The sequence below is a fragment of the Phalacrocorax aristotelis genome, chromosome 15 (genome assembly GCF_949628215.1).
Source record: "Phalacrocorax aristotelis chromosome 15, bGulAri2.1, whole genome shotgun sequence".
Classification (NCBI taxonomy): domain Eukaryota; kingdom Metazoa; phylum Chordata; class Aves; order Suliformes; family Phalacrocoracidae; genus Phalacrocorax; species Phalacrocorax aristotelis.
Window position 1 is genome coordinate 2304906 of NC_134290.1, and position 21334 is coordinate 2326239.

Consider the following 21334-nt stretch of genomic DNA (forward strand, 5'->3'; position numbering starts at 1 on the left):
ATGAGCCAGAGCGGAGCATGTGAGGTTGTATTTTTAACTCCGAGGTCCTGGTGACATGGAAAACCAGCTGCCTGGTCCAGGTGCTGCACAGATTGATGGAAAAACTCCCAATGGCACCTCTGCTTTGCTGACTGTGGGCATTGCAGCGTGTTAACAAATCTTACCCGGTGCTTTGTCCCTAGGAATGGTTTTAAGACTGTGTCTAGAGCCCATCAGAAACCATTGCTGGTACCTCCGCCAGGGAATTAGCTGGGAAGTGCTTCCCACAGAGCTGCTGGTGGGGAGCTGGCAGGGTGAGATGGAAATGGGGATGATGCAAACCTGACTTTCCCAGCTCAGAGGCTGATTTAGCATCCCCAAGCAGGAAAAACATCTGCAACCCCTCAAGAAGGTAAGGAAAGGATGAGCCCGTGATCCTCGCCGGGCTCGGTGCCTTCCCGGCACAGTGTTCGCCAGGACTCGGCATTTGCAGGCTGCAGAAAGGGCTTGAGCAAATGCTTCAGCTGCCCATCAGTGCGACTTCCCCACGCATCCCTCTTCTCCTTCCTCCCATGGGGAGGACCCTCTGCTGGGCGAAGAGGTGGCACACGGTGGCATCCCCCCTCCTCCCTGCTGCCTGCCCACCCACAGCCCTGCGCCCTCCCCGCCGGGCTCAGCCGAGACAAGCAGAGGCTAAGAACATCGGCTGGGTTTTATTCCTCAGGTCTGACAAGTAAAAGCAGAAATTCTCTTTGGAAAAAAAAAAAACCAACCAACCCCCAAAACCCAACGTTCAAAACTCGTGGACAGTTTGCATTTCTCAGGATGGAGACCGTGCCATCAAGCTCCGCCGCCAGATGCACGTCCTTTGCAGTGATGTAGTTTAAAAAAACAAACGACCCATGGAGGAGGAGAAGACACAGGGCTATGGGATTCCACATCAATTTTAGAGAAAAAAGGGCCCCTTTTTGCTATTGTTATAAATATCCCATCCGAGCGACCCAGAGCAAAAAATAACCATAATGAGGATATCTGTTCTGCTCAGCCCCATGGGCACAAAATCTCTACTGGCACCTCAGACCGCTACAAGCCCTCATGGATGGTGGCCTGGCACCCAGCACGTGTGCCCCAGCTCTCAGCTGGTCCCCCCGCGGGGTGGCAGGTGCTGCGGTCCCTGTGAGCAGCACCCATCACCCTTGCGGGAGGCTGTCCGGACGCTGCGCCACAGGGGAGCGGGGATCTGGGGGGAGGAGGGAGAGGGAAGGAGGGATGCCGGGGCACAGGAGGGACATGGGTGGATGGTCAGGCGCAGGTGGCCTCCTGGCTCTCAACAGGGATCTCGCTGCCGCAGCCGCCCTCGCCGTACTGCTGGTAGGGCGGGATCTGGGGCGCCTCGATGATCAGCAGCCCCTCCGGTGACAAGGAGGCAAAGACCGTGATGGGGTCCACCTCGTAGGGCAGCCTGCAGGAGGGAAGGAAAGATGAGATGGTTTAGGGCCTGGGAGGCCGGGGCGGCTTCCAGCTCGCAGCATGCCACATTGCTGGGGGACATTGACCAGTGGGAAGCCCACTCAGGACCTGCAGCGCGTGGGGAACCACCGGTGTCGAGCCAGAAGCCGTGGCGTGGGGCTCGGCAAAGCCCACACTATTACTGCAGTGCCTGGGAATGTGCTGGGGATATTTAAAGTGGCCTCCCTGCTGGTCTGGCCCCTGTGGGTGCTCTGTTTAATCTCCCCGGCAGATGTATTTGACGGGATGTCACCCGCCACTTGTGCCGCCAAGGCTTCTGCAAAGCAGGAGTAAATCACCGCCGTGCCGCAGCCCACGTCAGCCGCAAGCCTTGCCCGTAAAAGGAGCCACGGCGGCTGCCGAGCGCTGAGCAGGAGGGAGCGTGGTGCTCGCCCCAGCCTTCCCGTGGGAGTTTGGGATGCACAGGGCTCCTTTGGGGTGGAAAAGCAAAGCTGAGCTGCTGCCAGTGGAGGAAACCCTTCCCATGCCCTGGGCTTTGCTGATTCTCCCTGTTAACCCTGTGAGCCCTGTGGCCAGGGGTCTGCCCCGGCATGGGCTGGCGGGGCTCACCTGCCTCCGGACTTGCCTTTCCTCCCTGCCCTTTGCTGTTGTTGTTGCCAAAGTGAGCCGTTGCGGTGAGTCAATGCGATAGCAATCTAACTGACATCATTCAGATAGATAGATAGATATACACAGTCAGACACAGGGACGTATTTTGGGGCTGACGATGGTGTCAGCCCATCGTGCCCTGCTGAACCCCAGGGGATGTGCTGGCACCGTGAATGGGGCTCCGTGCACCTCTCCTGCTCCCTGTGCCCTGGCTGGCTCCCAACACAGCCCCAGGCCCGGAGGAGACTGGCAAAGCACCCAGAAAAAGACCTCCTCCTCTTTCACCTCCCTCAGGAAATCACCGTGTGGCCCAAACCAGCCAGGCACTGCTGCAGAAGGGCAGATTTTGGGGTGAAAACAGGCGCAGGAGTCCCCACGTGCATGAGCTGGGGCACAGGGACTGGCAAAGCTCAGCCCGTCGCTGCTGGCGGCATCCCCGCTCTGCCTGTGACCTGCCTGTGCCGCAGGGATGGGGTCCCACAGCAGGCTACTAACATTTGGGGGCTGGTTGAGGGGAAGTGGCAGCCACGCCACGCACCAGCCCCTTTGGTGGGGGGACGCACCAGGGCCAGTGGTACCTACTGGATTTTCTTGGTGAAGTTCTTGGAGACGATCCCTCCTTCCACCTGCTGCTCCTCGTGTTTGCCTGCAGGGAAGGGCAACACCCCACGTCACCACCTCACCGGGAGATTATTTTTTCCCCAACAAACAACAACAAAACCCAACAGGAAAGTTTCAGAGGAGTTGTTTCCCTTCCCCAGTGCAAACCCTTCGCGCTGGGGAGGGCTCAGGGAGTCTCTCCTATGTGGGGAAGGAGATGCCGGACACAGCACACACGTATTTCCAGTGAGAGCCTGGGGTCTCGCAGGCTGCCGAGAGCTTAAGAAAAAGCCCCCAAACATAATAAAGCCTTTGGAGGGGGCAGCGTCCCCACCGTGTCCCGCTCCCCAGGGTGGGCTCCCCTCCACCACACTCTCAGGCTGGGGATCCCTGTGCCTGGAGCATCTCTGAAGTTAAAACCATGCTGGCGGCTGCCTGGACCTCCCAGACCTGCAGTTTTCTCCCTGTGTTGCTGTGAGCCCTGAATAAACACCCAGGGCCATGCTGCATGGCAGCCCCCAGCCCCTCCCTGGGGATCCCGGCCCAGGGCACTCGGGGCAATATGGGATGCCGGTGCAGGGCTGAAGGGATGCTCAGGGCTGGGTGCCCATGGGCACACCAGGTGTGGTGCATCCTGCACCCACTGCCCCACCATTAATTGAATTTTTAGGGATGTGCTTCTGGCTGGCTCATCCCGAGGCTGAGGCCTCTTGGGCTGGGTTGGGGTGGGGATCATGGGGCGGCTGCCCCCTGTTTCCCAGCCCTGGAGCTTCCTCTCTCTCGGCCCCTTTAAAGGGAATCTCCCTCCACGCCGGCCTCACCCCAGCTATAATTAACCCAGCCAAGCTGGGGCCCCTCTTGGCAGCTCTCTGCAGGGTGCCGCTGCCCGCAGCGGTGCCTCCCCAGCCGGTTGGGGCAGAAAGTGGGGAGATTTACCCCAATGGAGCCTTTTCCTTTTAATTTCTGCAGCAAACCACCATGGCCTGTGAGCCAGGTCCCCCCCCGTGGCACCCCTGGACTGCCCATGGGGCTGCCCCAAAGCCCTGCTGTTGCCCTGGCCCTGCTCCTGAGCGTGGGGCTGCTGCCGCTGGCTTAAAATAAAGGTAATTTTTGCATTTTAAAGCAATTTCTTGAGCCGGCACAGGCAAGGCAGGACCAGGTGTTTTCATGCCCCATCCTCCTCCTCCCAGTGCCTTCAGTCTCACCTGACACCTCAACGTAGCCATCCTTGGTTTTGACGGTCAGCTCCTCGGGTTTGAAGCTGTGCACGTTGACACACACCTTCCAGGGCTCGCGGGGAAAGGGCACGGGGCTGCGGCTCTCGGGGTACCCCCCGAAGCGGGTGCTGTAGCCAGGGGACATGGTGGAGGCACGGGCCATGCCGGCACGCAGGGGACCCGGCCAGGTGGTGGTGAGCCGGGGCCGAGCCCAGTCAGGCCAGTCCGCCGTCAGGTCCCCGGGGAAGGGCGACATGCCGAAATCATCGTCCAGCAGGCGCGAGGTCAAGCCGGGCTCCCGGAAAGGGTCGCGGATGCTGCGCCTGCCGGGGTAATGGCAGGAGAAGGGCATCTGGCTGTCGGCCATGGCTTCCTTCGGAGGGGTCCGAGCGTGTCCCTGGGGCTCTCTCACGGAGCCTCAGCCTCTGTGCGGCTGCTCCTGGCTGCAAACTTCCCCAGGGAGCCCGTCCCGGAGGAGACGCATCCACCCCGGGCAGGATGCGGGTGTGTGGCTGTGGGTGGGCGCGGCGGCGATGGTCCCCTCCTTCCCCAGCACCAGGTGAAGGACGAGGAGAAAATCAATTCAGGGCTGAATCACTGGGAGCCGGAGGAGCGCAGGAAGGACGGAGGGAGCTCTCTGGCCGCGAGAAAACGCTTCCTGTCTGGCTGTGATCCCAGGGACTGGGGAGAGGAAAATAAAACTTCTTGGTGGGAGGGGAAAAAAAAAAAACAACCAAAGATCCCAAGACTGAAAAGCTTCTCTCTCCCCTCTCAACTCCCCAGCACTTTATGTGCGACTTTCCCTGCTGCTCCCGGGCAAGAGCTGCAATAAATGCCTGAGCTCAGAGCCGAGAAACTTCTCTAACCTTCCAACCGCTGGGCGAGCGCTATTTATACAGATTTGGGAGTGGGGGGGGGGTGTGTGTGTTTTGTAATTCCTGCCCTGTCAGCTGAGTATTTTGGAGAGGATGAAACAGCCCTGGAGAATCTGGGCTGCGGCAGCTGACCTCTCCCACTGGCCTGAGGATCCTGGCTTCCGTGGGGCCACAGTGCTTCGGCAGCTGCCCTGGCCCCCGCCAACCCCTCCCGCCACCCTGCGCCCAGCCCGCCTGCCCAAAATAGCCCCCGAGCTCAGGGCCGGCTGCTTTTGCCCCAGTGTCACCCATTAAAAATACCCTCTCGGTGGGGCTGGGCCAAGCTGCTCCCCACACTGTAAAACCACGTGTCCCTGTGGCTCTCAGCAGCCCACTGTACGGGGAAGTGGGTTACTGGTGGCACTCCCAGCACAGCGCTGAAAGGGTGGCAAGACCATGAGGGTGCACATTTGAGGGATGCTAGGGCAGAGGGTGGACCCCTTTTGTGGCCAGGAACATGCAGAGTCTTGGCCACCTGGGGTTGCCTGCAGAGCCTGGCTGTGAGCGGAGCTGCAGCGTGCAGGAGGAAAGCCGTGCTCCTCGGGGTGCTCCTCTCCAGCCCTGCCTCCTTGGCCGCCTTCCCCGCCTGGGCCCAGAGAAACGTCCCCTAACCATGGGAAGGAGAAGGATGCCGAACAGAAGGCGGGCAAACTCCTCATGGTGCTGCTCAGCACCTGCCTCCTCCTCGCCTGCCGCCTCCTCTCCCCGCCGCGTGCCCTGGCCCTGCCGCAATCGCCGTGTGCGGGCAGGGCGAGGCAGTAATCACAGCCGCGCGGCGGCGGGGCTAATTACAGGGCAGCGGCGGGGAGCGGGCAGTGCGCCGTGGGAAGAGGCACGGCGGCGGATGAGCTCCCGGCAAGCACCTACCTGGGTGACACAGCCCCGACTGTGCAAGCGGGGGGTACCTGGCGGCAATGAGGGGCTCCCCAGGGAGGTGGTCCAGGCACGGCTTGGGTGGGATGCACCGGAGGATGGGATGACATCAGTGAGGGTCATGACGGATACGGGACCACTTCCTCATGCCGCATCCTCCCTCTTGGCTCTGCCTCACGCTCCTTCTCTCCAGCAGCTGCAATTTTTCTAATAGACTTGATGGAGCTAATTACAGCAGGAAGACTTTAATGCAGCGCAGGCCGTGCAGCAATTCAGCCGATGGTCACTCCAATGGCATTAATCACGCTGCACCAACGCCGCATCGCTGGGGGAGGGAGCTGCCTCTTGGCGCAGGGCAGGGCTGCTCCCCTGTGCTCAGCTCCTTCGCCCCCCCCCATGCTTGGGGGGGACAGCTGGGCATCGTGGGGGTCTCCCTGGGGACTGAGGGGACACCTGGAGATGCTTGGGGAGGTCCCAGGTGCTGGCTGAGCACCCCTGGGTGCAGGGAGGCAGCTGCCAGTGGAGATGCAGAGCATCCCCCGCTGTCCCCTTGCCCTGCCTGGCTGCCTGTGCCTGGCTGGGGGCTCCTGCTGCCTGGGGGTGACAGCTGGGTGTTCTGGGGGACACACTCTGAGCCTGACCTCAGCTGGGCACCTCTCACCTTGGATGGAGAGCAGGATCACCCCAGCGCCCAGCTCTGCACCCGCTCAGGCAAACACTGGCCCGTGGGAAGAGAGGGACAAGCCCTGAGGAGGTTTCAGGCAGTCCCATGATCCTGCCACGTTTACAGGAGCCTCCCAACATCTCCAGTCCAGCGTTTCCCTCTGTAGCTCCGGGCCATCCTCCCTCCCCAGCCAGGAATCCTCCCTGTCGCCTTGTTTATCGCCATTAGTCACACGTCCCCTCCTGCCAGCTCTCGCCCTCTCCGGGCCATCCCGATTTAGCTCCTGTTGTCACTCCAAATGTCCCAGCTGCCTCCCACCGCCGAGCCAGGCCCACAACGTCCACTCTGGGAGTGCACAGAGGCCTTGCAGCCTCCCTTCTCCTCTGAGTGACCTGGGGATGCCGCCCCATGTCCCCAGTGTCCACCTGTGCTGTGGCCAGACCCCTTCTGGGTGCCCACCGGCGCCCCATCGGGAACAGCATGGGGACCTGGTCCAGTGCTACCGCTCCCCCCGGGGCTCCCAGCCAGCCCGGGGGAGCAGCCTGGGGAGAGGACCATCATGTGGGGTGGTGAAGAGACCCCACTGCCCACTGCTCATGGGGAGACGGCTGAGGAGGTGACCTCAGGGGGCCACTGTGGCACAGCAGCACCGTGCAAAGCTTGGAGCGAGGGCTGCGCGGGCAGGGAAGGGCACGGCCCAGACGAGAGCACCGGTGAGCCCAAACGGTGACTTCCATGGTGAGACGGCTGCATTTCTGGCTTGGGCTACCGGTTCCTGAACCGGGCGGGGGGAACCCAAAACACCTGGCAAAGGGCAGCGAAAGCCTGGCCCGGTAAAGAAGGGAGAGCTGCCAGAAATCCTAGCCCACAACTTCTTTTTGCTTCAGCCAGTGCCCTGAGGAGCCAGTCCTGGGCAGCTGGGCACGGAGGCACATGCCCTTCCCTGTGGAGCAGCTGAAACAACCCAAAATATCCCACCATGCGCAGTCAGATCCAAAAGGAACATGACAAACAGGGCTGCAATGAGAAGGAACCACTGTCTGAACTTTTATTGGAACCCTTTTTCTAACCAGGCTAACAACTCAAATACCCCAGGGAAGACTAAAGAGTACAGGATGCATTTCGATGGAGAGCAAAGGGAGTTTTACAATGAAGTCAAATGAAGAGATGCACCGGTGACATTTGGTAAAGAATGAACCGACAGGCGAGAAAACAGAGATGCCAGTTCCCTCGCCGGCTTTTCTCCGGTCTTGGGTTTTTGTTCTAGATCTTCTCATTCCCTGGGTTTGGAAGGTGGAGAGCTGCCCCTGGGCGGGTGAGGTTCAGGGTGTTGTTCTCTAGGCAACAGCCCAAAAGTCAGGGTGCTTGTTGGTACAAGAGCAGAGGTACCGGTACTGCAGAGACCCTCCCAGGCATGTGCAAACTTCCAGGTAGCAGCAAAGTCATGAGAATTATTTATCTGCTGGTAAAGAGGTACTAAAACCACACTGGACACTAAAGGGCAAAGTCTTCACTTAGGCACCTGAATCTCAAACCTTTCTGAAACAAATATAACAACAGCTCCAAGGCTGAGCGCCCCACGGCTCCCGGCCAGCTCCATGGGACTAGCCCAGCACGGGGCACTCGCCTGCCAACGCTGGAGCCACGTCCACCCTCCACCAGCCCGGGCAGCTCTGCCCACGGAGCACAAACACCTCCCACTCAGGTGAAGAGGACAAGGGCTGCGGCGGCGCTGGAGTGACACTGGGGCAGGTCGTGAGTTTTAGCACATTCCATGCTTTTTTCAAAGCTAGGGTAGATGCCTGCAGCAAGCTCCAGCTCATGTTGGAGACGACAGGGGACACTTCCCCAGTCCTGCCCTGGCCACCTTTCCCGAGGTCACATACGGGCAAAGCTACTTGTTCTGGCACAAAGTTTGGGGAAAGGGGCAAAGCAGGACATGGCACAAGGACAAGGGTCTCGGGGCGAGGCAGGGTGGAGATCACGGCAAGTCAGTTCCACCCAGTCCCCTTCCGCACGTCGATGAAAGGGCAACAAGTGCCCCCTTCCCCCAATAACCACTGAGAGCCAAGAGAGGTCAGTGGTGGGAGATCAGAGATCTCCAAGCAGCCCTACGTGGCACAGAGGCCAAAGAGCAGGGTTTTTCCTCCGCCACCGCCAGCCTGTCGCCTCCAAACACCCAGCGCCTTTCCAAGGGGTTGTGGTTTGTCCATAGAAGCTGGTCCAAGATGGAGAATTTTCCCCTGCCTTGCTCATCTCCATCTAAATGAGGTTTCTACCTAAACCACTCTCCAAATGAGTCTAATTTGTCTGCCAGATGCCTCCATGCTGGCAGATGACAGTAATTCACCTCTCTGATAACCTCTCACCAATGTATATGGCAACACCTCAAAGGCTCCTACTTTCACGGACCCGACAGCAAGACCCAAATAGCTCTTTTAAAGTAATGCTCAATAAATAGAAGAAATAAATATTAAATAGAGGCTAAGTCCTCTCAGCCTGTTCAATATATGTACAATGCATAGCAAAATAACAGTGATTGGCTGTTGCAGACAAGTTTGGTACAACTTCAGTCCCCCAAAACAACAAAAACATTGAGAAAAGTTGCGGTCAGCATAAAGCAAAGCTCAACCGAGTGCTGTAACCATGAAAAAAAAGAAAGAACACAACAGTGCTTTGAAATATCCCTTATCTTTGTTTTCCAGCAACCCTGCAGAGATCGTGCTGGGTTTTCTGGAGCCTGGCCCCAGCGCCAGGGTTGGGAGAGGTGGGCCGAGCCTCGCTTGGTGTGACAAACCCAGAGCTGAGGCAGGCCCAGGGAGCGGGAGGAGCCGAAGCCCGACTCCGGGATCAGGGGGACGTTTGGGAGCAGGTGCTGTGACGTGTGCTCTGCCGGGGAAAGGCAACCAGGGCTCTTGTGGGACGGAAACAAAATCACAGGTAGGAAAGAGCCTCTGTGTTTGAGGAAAGCAAACCCTCTGAGATAGGGCTCCCAAAAATGACTGAGAGATTTTCCTGAAGCCTTGAGGCTGCAGCCAGCCTTGGGCATCCCGCCGGCAGCCGGCTGCAGGCGAGCAGCGACTTGCCGACACCGAATTGACCAAGGTGCCTTTCCACCAGGTGAATGCTGCTCTTTGCAGAGAGCGTCAGCAGCAATCTGAGATGCTGGATGTGGAACAAAAATCCATAAAAGCAAGGATTGAGCAAAACAACATAAAACCAAACCAAAACAAAACCCCAGTGCTGGCAAAAGGCACAGAGACAGAAAAGCTCATGGACTTCTTGTAAACCAGCGGAAAGCCCAGTCGTCCACTGACAAGGAGGGTGATGGTCCGGGTTGTACTAAAAATCTTAAATAAATTAAAAAAATAAATACCACCACTGAGGGAAACTAATATGCCTATGCACACGTGCAGATATACCCGCACATATACGTACACATACACACAGAGCCTTGGTTAGGTCCTGTCACCAGAGGCTGGATTTTGCAAGCATCTTCAGCACCGGTCGCTCTCTCACGGTCTCATTTCTTTATTTTTTCCATGGGCGGGTCACTGAGCAGCGATAAACACAGCAGGGGAGCCCTAGCGACGGCATCCTCCCAGGGAAACCAGCGGTGCCTGTGCGGAGCAGCCCGGTTTCGAGTTGTGCGCTGGCTGCGGAGCCAAGGGAAACAGCGGTGGCGGCCAGCTGGCACCCGGCCGGCGCGAGCACGGGCTGGGGCGAGACTTCCCCTCGCAGCGCTGCAAACACCCCGTCACTCAGCTGGCTGGCAAGCAGACCCTCGCTGTCACCTCCGTGAGGTCCCAGACCCGTTTCTATGGTCATATCCGTCGTGTTCCTGCACAAATCTAATGAGATACTCCAGATTTTAACATGAAAGCAGACAAAAAAGCTCTGCCCCGCATCCCTTTGTCCATTACACGCTCTTCGCCCTGCTCCAGAGAGCACAAAGGGACACGTGGGCAGCAGGAGTGACCGTCACTCCTCCAGCCACCTCATCGAGAGGGGCCAGCGGCATAAACCTTTACATGAGAACAGCGGCAAGGATACATTCAAACAAACAAACAGATCAGAAAATAACTTACTGTTAAAAAAAAAATACTGTTAACGGTGACCACCTGCATCCATTCTGGCATACAATTAAAAATCGAATAATAAAAATAATAAATAAATAAATAAATAAATAAATAAAGAGGTTTACTCCAACGCAAATCTGCTCGGGAAACCCCAGGAGCATTTAGCTGCCATGGACTGTACAAGCGGAGGCAGTCCCTGAAGCACAGATCAGCCAGTCCGGTACGAGAGCTGCCGTCACCCCCATGCAGACTCATCTCCTGTCCCACGGTCGGTGGGTGCTGCTGACCCCGATGCAGTGCTTCGATCGCCCGTCCCCAGCCACGAGGAACGCGGGTCAGCATTGTGTTTGATATTTACACTGTTGCACAAAGCCTCTCTTCTTTTCTTTCCTAGTTTCTGACCTCCTGGCTCGCCGCTTCCTTGCTGCAGGTGCCTGTGTGTGTCGGGGGCTGTTAAGGGGCATGAGGCTGCTCTTGAAACACTGGTAGATCTGGGGTTTGTGTTCCCATCAGTGCCTTCGGGTCTGCCCGGGCATTTCAGCATCAAACTGGGAGAGACTTTTTGGGGAAGAAGCGCGAGGTTTTTCTGCCCTTTATGAGAAGGGCGTTCACTGCAGAAGATGGCCGAGGGGCTGCTGTCAGGGCCAGCGCAGGAGGGAAAGCAGTGGCACCCCGCTGCAAGAACACCCCACCTTTGATCCCTCAACCACAGCCCTAGATCGTTTGCTCAGCCCTACCATGAATGCTTTCCTCTATGCCCTAGCAAGTGACCTCCCAGGAGATGGACACCTGTCCCCACCAAGCCACTGACTGTACCAGTGCCCAGCTCTCTGCTTCAGCCACCCTCATCCTCAAATTACCTGCAGAGAGTGAGGTGGGGGATAAGGGACCAGGGAAAGGGGGCGCTTTGGGGTTTGAAGGCACAGGACAAGGGGGAGCAGCAGTAGGAAGGACACTGGGAAAAAGGGACCCCTGGATAAAAACCTCCCCTAATACCACCCAGGTGGAAATACACCCCACACTGCTGCACTTCCCAACAGAAAACAGGTTTATATGCTCGCCGAGGTGACCATCCAGCTCCACCAGAAGAGTACACGGCACTTGGCCTTCCTCCGCTTGCAGCTGTGCCCCTTCACCTGCTGCCAGCGGCACTGGGGGGCTGTAGGTAACTCTTTAGCTGGAGGGGAGGGTGTTGCAATTCTTTCTGCCCCCTCTCCGCCTCCAGCACATGCTGGACCCACTTAGCCCTTTTTCTGTCACACTTAAATGACACACCTCCTTGACTCATTAAGCCCGAACTCGTTAATAATCATACAGGATGGAAGGGGAGGGGATGGAAAAAGGGAGGGAGGGAAGTCTTAAACCCAAATTAGCGTCTCTAAGCGCCCAGGTGTTGTAAGAGAAAGAAACTCCTCAGCACCAGCTCAGCCTGTGCCGGGAGAAGCCTTTGTTACCCTGCAAAACACAGTAATTGCGCAGGCAGCTGGGCTGGCAGGCCTGGCAGGGAGACAAAACCCCGGGGCCGCCCAGGCAGGCTGGGCTCTCCTGCTGCTGCCTGCGGCTCCTTGGAAAAACAGGCAATTAGCGAGGGGCCCCTTCCGTCCCCCCGCTGCGCCCTCCGCCCGGCGACAACCTGGGGCACGGGTGCAGCCTGCTCTGGCTTGGCACAGGCCCTGCGACGGGGCTGCTGCGGCTGCTGATCCCACCTCGGGCGAGCCCGAGGGTCTCAAGGAGAAATGATTTCCTGAAAGCTGGCACTGCTTAAAATTGCTGCCTGTTACGAGGAAGTGGAATTGGGGTCCCCTGGCTCATGCAATTCCCTTTTAACCCTGTGTGCTCTCACTACACCCCACAGCTAGGTTATCTCCATGGCTTCTTGCAGTCCCAGCAGCATTGCACTCCAAGGGCAAGGCTCCCTTTAGAAAACCCTAAACCCAAACTGCAAGGAGGTTCCTCCGAGACAGGAACCCCAGGGCCCCCATCTCTCATGCCGTGGCCTGGCTCTTGGAGCACAGTGTGGCCCGAGCTCCCCTCTCCCTGGTACCCCACCGGCTCCTCGTCTGCTTCAGACCTCAGCGGTTTGTTTGCAAGCGACAGTGCTGGGGGCGGGGATAAAACAACCCTGCAAAAGATGATGCATACCTGGTAGGAAAGGTTAGGAGAAAGAGAGGGAATGGCCTTTTTTTCCCCAGGAATTGCATCAGAAGGGCTTTCTAGCCTTCTATTTATAGCAGGGACTAGCTGACTGGCAATAAATAAATATTCTTTCATGGAAAAGGCCTGCTGCAGAGTGGACAGCAGCTCTGGAGGAGAGACCCCAGGAACCTGATATTTGACGTGGTGGGGGACAGGACACCCCCACTCATCGCCAAAGCTTTCCAGTAAATTCCTCCCTAACCAGATCTCTCCCTGCAACAGAAATTAATTTGCTGGTTCCTAGTCTGGCAGAAGAGCAAGGAGCTGAATTCTTCCCTTTGGACCAGCTGGTAGTGCTTTGGAGAGTGGCAGCAACGGGGAGATGGGGATGTCGGGGAGGATGGAGCAGGTCTGTCGTGACAGATCCTCTGTAAAGCACCGACTCTTCTTCCAGCCCCAGTCTGGGGAGCTGGGACTGATCCACCCACTCTGCGAGGTGGTGAAGGGGCTACACCGGCGCGCCAGGGCTCTTACTCCAAACCATTGAAGGGGGACCCAGCACTGCCACCACATCAGTATTGGGGATGATTGCTATCGATGGCCAGGTAGGTGGGAAGGAAGTGGAGAATGCCAGGAATTTGGAGGCGATGCTGGCACACGAGCTGTCGGCGGCACTCCCTAGCGACGCAGGCTGTTGGAACTGCCTCCTGAGTCATAGCTCCTGCTCCTGCTCCTGCTGCGGCTGCTCCTGGGGCCCGAACTCCGGCTGCGGCTCCTGCCCTCGGTGCTGCTGCTGCTCCAGCTTCGGCTCCGGCTTGTCCGGTAGCTGGAGTAGCTCCGGCTCCGGCTCGGGGAGCGGCTAAAGCTGCTGTACCAGGATGAATAGCTGCTGGCGCTGCTGGAGGAGGAGGGACTGGGACGGTAGTAGGGGATGGGGCGTTTGCGGGCACTGTGGGGATAGAGACGCGGGTTACCAGCAACACAAGGACGGATTTACTGCCAAAATCTCCAAAAAGCACTCTTTAGTGTGCACAACACTCCCCAAAAATGTGATTGTGATTGTTTGAAAACAAATAAGGAAGAGAGCCGTAGCTAACCAGCCTTGGGATTCAAACCACCCACCCCCACGTCCCTGGGGAATGCCCCAAACACCAAGGCTGAGGCTGGGCTCTCTGCTTGATGTTGTCCCAAAGAACCCTCAAGTGTGAACGTTAGAGGCAATATCTGACTCTCTCTACGGTGTGGGACATCTACCACAGGAGAGGGTGAAACAAAAACCCTGTTCGGGGATGCTCCTGGCACCTGACAGCTGAGTCCTTGGTCTTACTTCATCTGCCTTTTGTCTTCATCTGTTGTAAATGAGACCCCCCATCCTCTCTCTGCCCCTAGCTGGAAATCCCCAAGCTCTAGGAGAGGAAGGGCCTGCTGATCAGGCTCAGGGAAACTGGTCTCCTCCTGCAGAAACCTCTGCTGGCAAGGGCTGGGACCTGGGGACAAGCCCCCTGGGGAGTGGCAGCTGAGCCTGTCTCCAAGTGATGGGACCGCATCCCCTTACCTCGTGATGCGCCGAGCTTCGAGGTGGCTGGGAGAGTCTCTCCTGCGTTTCCTTAGGGGTGAATACGACCGCCGCCGCTGCCGCTGCCGTTCACGCTCCCTGTGCGACTCCTTCTCACTGGAGCCGTACTTGTGCTCTCGCTCACGGTCTCTGAGGAAGGCACAGGTTGGAAGCTGTTACCGCTGGGTTTTTGTAGGGTGGGTTTTGGGTGTGGAGGCAATGACCGATGAAGGCACAGATGAAGGGAGGACACTGAGCTCCAAAAGGGACCACTCTAAGCAAAGTGCTCTGGTGGCACCAGCCCTGCGCACACTCACTTAGCTAGACAGAGACACACTCATCTGGCTGGACAGATGGACACCCACTAATTGCGTCTGGGGATTTCAGCAGTGTCTCCTGGTGGCCCTGCATTGCCAAGCTATGATGGCTTCCACGTACCTGAGTCTGTGGATGCATTCTGTAATTAGGTCTGCTAAAATTGCTTTTGCAGGCCGTGCTGCAGAAGCAGGCGAGAACAACCCTGCCAGCAGGCCCCACGTGAGCGGAGGGCCCCCGGTACCCCTGCAGGGCTGCGCAGCTCTGCACAGTCCACCAGAAGGACTGCCGGTGTTGCTATGGTTTTCTCGTTCGTTAAATACCCGTACATGTCAGCACAAGCCCTTCTGTGGAGTGCAGCTGACTTCATACACCCTGCTCAATGCCATCTGCAAAGTGACATATTACAGGTCAAGGGCCTGATCCCTGCATGCAGGAAATGTTCTCCTACACCAGTACAGGGATTGTCACAGCCTGCAAGAATCAGCCTCTGGGAATGTAACATTTTAAGGGTGCAAAATATTCACAGCAGCAGAGATGTTACCAGAAAAACCCAAAGTTATCTCTAGGGCTGAGCTGTAGGATGTGTGTTTTCTATGGGGTGTGGAGGGAGTAGAGTTGCCTGGACTGTTTCCCTCTGCAAGGCTGTGTGAGTGCCAGCATGAGGGTACCTGGCATCTGCCCACGCAGCAGGGGCACTTTCCAGGACCACAGCTCTGAAAAATAGTATCTTTCCCTTCTGCAGTAAGATCCCTCTCTGACAAGGGCTGCAGGCCTGCTGCAGGGGCTGCTGCCTGGTGCGGGCTCCTCGGGTGATGAAAGCTGTGGGCAGACCCAACCGCAGCCTAAAGCTCTGCCCACCATTTACACCAGCGCGACAGAGAGGGGCACTCCCCTGGTTTTCCTATGAGGCAACTCCCAGTCCACAAGGCCCTGGCAAACACCACCGAGCAGCCATCTGTGTGCCGTCGGCTGCATAACGTGTCCCCTGCAAGGGCTCAGAGCAGAGGAACAGCCACTTCACCTGCCACACACTGAGGGTGAGAAACCATGATGCTTCAAAGCCAGGGATAAACCAGGCCTCCTTCCCAGCAACCTACCCCCAAAAGTGCATTGTGTGAAATTCCCCTGAATCAATGCAGGGCAGTTCTTGGCTATAGGAAATCCACTTTTCCCATAGAAAGTGAAAGGCTCATCTCTGGGCTCTTCCCTCTGCAAGCAGCAGCAGGTCTGGGGCAATGAATGGTAGGAAATTTCCACTGGTCTGAGGGGCAACATACCATATGCCTTACTCTGTGCCTCCCTGCTCCCTGTCACCCCGGTGCTGAGGACTAAAGCACCCAGTGAGGAAGCTAAGGGAGCGGTTTGGGGCTGGCAGGAGCCAACAAGTGCTGGAGGCAGTGAGAAAGGGTGAGGCAGCAGATATCACATGAGGAGACAGCTGTACCTGCTAGGGCTGTAGCGGGAGTAACTAGGGCTCCGACGAGGCCTTGAACTCCTGCTCCCAGGACTTTTTTTGCAGGATTTGGAGGAACAGCTGGGGGAACGTGAAGAAGACCTGGGGATAGGCGGGAACCATAAAAGAGTTAATGAGGCTGGAGGGTGAGGCTGTACCAGACTCCTCTGAGTCTGGGCTCATGGAGGGGGAAGAGATGCCCCGTATTTCAGGAACTCAGCTCAGCTCTGCGTGGCCTGTTCACCCCAAGCCATGTGGCCCTAGGCACCCCCCAAACACTTACACCTCCCCCTGCAAGGAGCCTGCCAGCCTGCAAGAGTTAGACATTGCCCAGCATCACAGAGACAGCCGTTTTAGCTCGCCTTACCTTTTTCCTGAAGAGCAGGACCTGCTTCGGGAGTACCTGGGAGAGGCCTTGTGATGTGAGGAGTGGGAGCGACTGGAGCCAGGGGAGGATCTGCCCGTGCTGGTGTATGACTCGCTGCGGGAGCATGGCCTCAACGGGGAGCTGTGGGCTGGGGACGGGAGGAAGTTTCGCTTCTTCTCCTCCGAACAGCTGAGACACAAGGACAGGCACCTTCTGTGAACATATATTTGGATAGTCATTGAAGCTGTGGCTAAACTGGGACTGGTCCCTGGCTGAGGGAGCACCACACTCCAGCCAACAAGTACTCCCATCCTCCCATTCCCCATCTGGGGTTGAAAAAGACCTTCTGGCTCCCCAGGCTGCTGTTGCAGGAGATGCAGTGTGTGTGGGTCAGAGCCCAAGAGCTCACTCTCTAGGCTGTGCCAGTGAAGGGTTGTGGAAGGGGTCTCAGGTGGCATGAGGGGCAGTTCTTCTGCACCAGAGGTGTCGGGTTGGCAGAGCCTGGGTCAGGCCAGTGAGTGGTGCAGGAGGGAGCAAGGTGAGGAGTGCTGGAGCAAAGGAAAGCCAGAGCATGGCAGGGCAAGGGCCTGTGTGCTAGGGAGGGCTGTGCAGCACCATGAGTGGGCACTGAGTGGGCACATCCTGTTGCCTTTGGACAGGGCTACATGAATTCCTGCGCTTCCAGAAGTGCCCTGGGTATGAACTAGGGTTAGACCCCAGCAGCGAGGCAGCCTCCCAACAGCAAGGGCCGCCTGCAATCCCAGGTCCACCCATGTGAAGGCAGAGTTATCCCACTGGAGTCACAATGTGGAAAGTATGTACAGCCCTAAAATTTTACCCTCTGACTGAAAATCGAGGGCTTGTTCTTCCTAACACCAATTCCCCTGGCTCTTTCTCCTTTCTCATTGAGTGCTCCCACCTCCAGACCACATCCTTGCTCTAACTTTTAGCCTTTAAGACGCAAGGGCCTGAGCTGGAAGAGCTCCCTAACACCACTGCCTAAGCACAGCCTTGGGTACCAGCCACCGCACTTCAGTGCCTTCATCCCCAATATCACCTGGCAAACCCCCAGGAATGGGAGGTGGTGATGGAGGCTGGCATCTACTCCCCTCTCTTGATGATGACCTGTGGCACTGGATTTTTGACTGCTGCTGCTGGCCCCGACACCCCAGCGCAGAGCTGCCGCTGTGGCGAGCATGCATGTAGCTGCTCCCACAGCCAGCAAGGGCCTTGCCCCTCCCTGTGCTCCCCATTTGCAGGAGGTGCTATCTTGTAACCCAGGACCAGTCCTGAATGAGCTGGGAAGGGGCAGGCTGGATTTGGCTCATTGGACAGGTGAAAGAACAGCCTGTAACGGTTTTAGTGAAGATGAACCCCCGCTTCTCTTCCCCAAAGTAAGCAGAAGGGAAGAATTAGCACGGCAACCCCCTGATGCACATTTCAGATTTTGCCCAGAAGGGCCAGCAACTCTTTTCTTTGACAGGGTCACATCCAGCTGAGCAGGGATGTGTTCAGGACACAGATCAGCCCAGGGCCAAACCCTGCATTAGCCACATCAACACCAGAAGAGCAGGCACAGGCAATGCCCAGGGGAGTGACGGTTTTAATCTTCCTCCTCAGGGTATAGTATTGGTCACTGCTGGGTTCTGGACTCCACACTGGCAAGACCGTGGGTCTGATCTATATCTAACTGCCTCCAGATCACAAAAGCCTCCCTGCCAACTCACCACTGCAACCAGCAAGCGGGCGGGAGATACAGAGCAACAACATACCAGGTATTTGGCTGCCAGCAGCACTACCGGTAATCACTGACCTTCGGTCTTGTCCCTGGGCATCTGGAGACAGATTTTCCAAAGCTCTTCCCTTGGTCTGGGAAAAGCAACTGGTGAAGGAATTTCCTGAATCAGAGCTGTTATCGCTGTTGGCCAGTTTGGGCTTCCCGGACGAGAAGGCATGGCCAAAGCCATCATGGACTAGACTTCTTTTCTCCTGGCTGTCCTTTGACCTGGATGAGCTCGTTTGAGTGGAGGGAGGGGAGGAAGTATCGTTTCCTGAGTCATATTCATGATACTCTCCATTCTGGCTGGCTAGGTTGCCAGGCGGGCTGTCTGTTTTGGTAAAGAGGTCAGCAGAAGACCCTGACTGAGAGATCTGAAAGCAAAAAAGCCATTTGGCATCGTTTGAATGGTTTGGGGTGGGGGGTTGCTTTTGGTTTTACTTTGCTTTTTTTTTTAAATAAACCCAGAACTTTTACCATCATGATGCACTGAAACAAAAGGAAAGGAAAGAAACAAAGCAAGAAAGAAAGAAAGAAAGAAAGAAAGAAAGAAAGAAAGAAAGAAAGAAAGAAAAAGCAGAAAGAGGAGAAGAAAACAAAAGCGCATATCCCTGAAAGAAATCCACAGTAAGAAGAAACTTCTTTTCCCCCTGCTATGATAACGGGAAGATTTAGAGATCATGCAAAGAGTACCAGCATGCGATTCAAGTTAAACAAAAGAGTTCAACAAAGTAAACGGGCAACCGAAGAATCAAAATAACTAACTAAACAAAAAAGATATAACAGAAGACAAAGCCCTTACTCAACCTTAAAGAGAGGGAGAAAAAAAAAAAGAAATGGGTATATATATAAAAAACCTACATAAACCTTGAAAAGAAAACAAAAATGAAACAAAATCTTAAATGAGTAAATTTTTTAAGCTTTCCTAATAAAGAGGCTTAGTGAATGTCACTAAAGCAAATAAAAATCAAATCAAATTAAGGGCTTCTGTACAAAGTAAAAACTGGCAAATAAACAAGCTTGTCACTTTGAAACTAAAAAAAGGGGGGGAAAACAGAAAAAAGGAAGGGGAAGGGGAAAAAAAGAAAAATCCCTCTGGAAATAAAAGGTATACAGATACTTCTTTGTGTGCTTTTTTCCCCCTGAAGAAGATATAGCTAATGCGCTCGAGTGACCTCTAATAAATTCCCTGGTGTCTTGCGGATAGCATCCACTTACCCATCAAGAACTCCTCCTTTAGTAGGTAAGGTGTAAGAAAAAAGGAAGAGCGGGCAACATAAGTCCATCATTAGAGTCTCAAATTACATGAAAAAAACATAAACCCTCTCTTCAATCCACACTGCCAACTGTTTGCTCGCCTCCTCTATGCAAATGTCATGACTGCTTTTTGTCTGCTTGCTTGTCTCACTTATTATTCATTTTTGTTTCCTTCTGCTTTAAATTAGGCTGTCCAGCCCGTTCCTGGAGGCTGATTGCTTGTGCTGAAAAGTCACAGCTTGCACTAAATCCCCTTGGGTTTCTTGGAAGCAACAAAGGGAACTGAAATAAGGGAAGAAGTACAAAAGTAGAGGAGGAAAAGTATCCCCCCCCGTGCTGCACTGGAGACCTATAGGGAAGGGGACGACAGCCCTGCCCCTGACAGCCTCAGTGTGGGGGTTCAGCCATACCCTGGCTGGGTTTCGGTGGGTTGCTGAACCTGGGCAGGGCTGTTGTCTGGGATCCCTGAGCACCACCAAATGGATTTACATCATTTCAGTTTTAACACCACTGGCATTTGCCTGAGCCAGTCCAGGGACGTACCAGCAGTGGGAGCGAGGCTATGTTAGTGCTAATGTCTGCCCTTGCAATGGGGTGAAAATTGGGGCCAACCACAGTCCCAGCATGTCTGCACTCTTGTGTGGTCTCCTCTTTCACTTAGATGCTCTGCTCTCCTCATTCCCACCCATAAGGTTTGGTCCAGGGTTCTTAGAGTCTAGACACATAGGTTTGGCTTCCCCCACTCAAGATGTCCTCCAACATGTTCCCAGCAAGCCGTGCTCCCTCAGACACCTGCCCACGTCCTCACGCTATGCTCTGGGGCATGCAATGCCCTCCCTCTACACCACATTCTCCACCATGGGGATCTGGGCCACCCCAAATCTGGGGCATTCTGAGCAGAGTAAACCACATTGCAATGTTGGTAGTATCTCAGGGAGCAGAGGAGACCTGGATCAGTTGTCACACAGCAGGGCCAGGGCCCATCCCTTCGGAGAGCTTAGCCTTGGACCGGCTGACACACAGACAGGGCTCTGTCATCCGCAGAGAGGCTACAGACCCTGCATCACTTTTTGCATGGAGGTCCTTCAGCCCATCAGATGGTGCCTTCACATGCCCCCTCCTGCGAGTGACACATGATCTGTGTCCCTGGGCGGGGGTGTTGCTCTCAACCCTGTTCAAGAGGTGCTAACTGGGACAGGGACAGCTGACTCAGGCGCAAGTGCTGAACCAGCAGCGACAGAAACCAGAGTGGAGCTGTCAACACACAGAGCGGCTTTCAGCACACAGTCTGCAGAATGATGACTGCCCACAACATCCCCGTGCTCTGAAAACACCTGGAGTTGGAGGATCTCCAAGTACTTACTGTGTTGCCAGAGAGAGGCATTACTGCTTCCGGGATAAGGGACAAAGGGACAGGAATTTGTTCATCCCAGCAAATCCACACTGGAGCTGGGGACTCCCCTGTCCCCACCCCATACTAAATTCTAAGCCATGCTCAGTCCTAACTCAGAGGCGTTGGGTGCCCCAGCAGCAGACGTGGGAAATGAAGTGATCCTTCTTCACTAGCCAACTTGCACCTTCAACACAGAAGTCCTGGACAGAGCAGAAACATCTCCTTAATGCTCCCAACTAGGAATGAGTGGAGACACACATTGCAAGTCCTCATTTCAGCATCTGGTACTGCTTCTTGCTACTTCTCAGCTCTAGCACTTCTCTGCCAGTCCTTGTTTACTCTAGTAGAAATTGGATTGTCAAAGGAGCATGAGAAAGCCAGGTATCTGGCTCTTTCACCAATTCTTTCTGAAACCCTGATACCACATGAGAACTGGTCTCCTTGCTATGAATCACCGCACTCTCCCCAGCCACACCCCAGAAGATACAGGATTGCACTTTCAAATACGGCACCAGCTTTTTTTTTTTAAAGATGGGTTATGGTTTGCTCTAGATCTGAACCCTAACCAAGAGGCAACCTGCTTTTGACCACCTTTCATTTACAGGCATAAAACTACCATGTGAGGTAGTCCCTG

The 21334-nt window shown here is 55.8% G+C and overlaps 2 protein-coding genes across 3 annotated transcripts in view; both read right to left on the reverse strand.

The window, feature by feature from the left end:
* Positions 1-673: 673 nt before the first annotated feature.
* Positions 674-5871, reverse strand: HSPB8 (heat shock protein family B (small) member 8). Of its 2 annotated transcripts, XM_075110281.1 has the most exons (4): positions 5696-5871; positions 3903-4595; positions 2680-2743; positions 674-1441 (listed from the first exon to the last, which is right to left on the reverse strand). In XM_075110281.1, the coding sequence occupies exons 2-4, from the start codon at positions 4279-4281 to the stop codon at positions 1282-1284; spliced, it is 603 nt and encodes a 200-aa protein (XP_074966382.1). In that variant the 5' UTR covers positions 4282-4595; positions 5696-5871; the 3' UTR covers positions 674-1281. The 2 variants fall into 2 exon arrangements, with proteins under 2 accessions (XP_074966382.1, XP_074966381.1); XM_075110280.1 differs by lacking the exon at positions 5696-5871 and having other exon boundaries at positions 3903-4823.
* Positions 5872-8872: 3001 nt separating this feature from the next.
* Positions 8873-21334, reverse strand: part of SRRM4 (serine/arginine repetitive matrix 4) — a 49765-nt gene continuing 37303 nt past the window's right edge. Inside the window, exons 9-13 of the mRNA XM_075110263.1 lie at positions 18087-18424; positions 16274-16486; positions 15898-16008; positions 14136-14285; positions 8873-13529 (exon numbers count right to left, since the gene is read on the reverse strand). Of these exons, the coding sequence (XP_074966364.1) occupies positions 13259-13529; positions 14136-14285; positions 15898-16008; positions 16274-16486; positions 18087-18424 (1083 nt within the window). The 3' untranslated portion in view covers positions 8873-13258. The remainder of the gene's footprint in view (positions 13530-14135; positions 14286-15897; positions 16009-16273; positions 16487-18086; positions 18425-21334) is intronic.

Bases quoted from the DNA above. Each gene is read 5' to 3' on its own strand.
- HSPB8 (XM_075110281.1), bottom strand. From the start codon at position 4,281: ATGGCCGACAGCCAGATGCCCTTCTCCTGCCATTACCCCGGCAGGCGC. The intron at 2,744-3,902 runs GTGAGACTGAAG...CCTTCCCTGCAG, and splicing joins TGGCTACGTTGAGGTGTCAG to GCAAACACGAGGAGCAGCAG. The intron at 1,442-2,679 runs GTAGGTACCACT...TCCCTCCTGCAG, and splicing joins AACTTCACCAAGAAAATCCA to GCTGCCCTACGAGGTGGACC.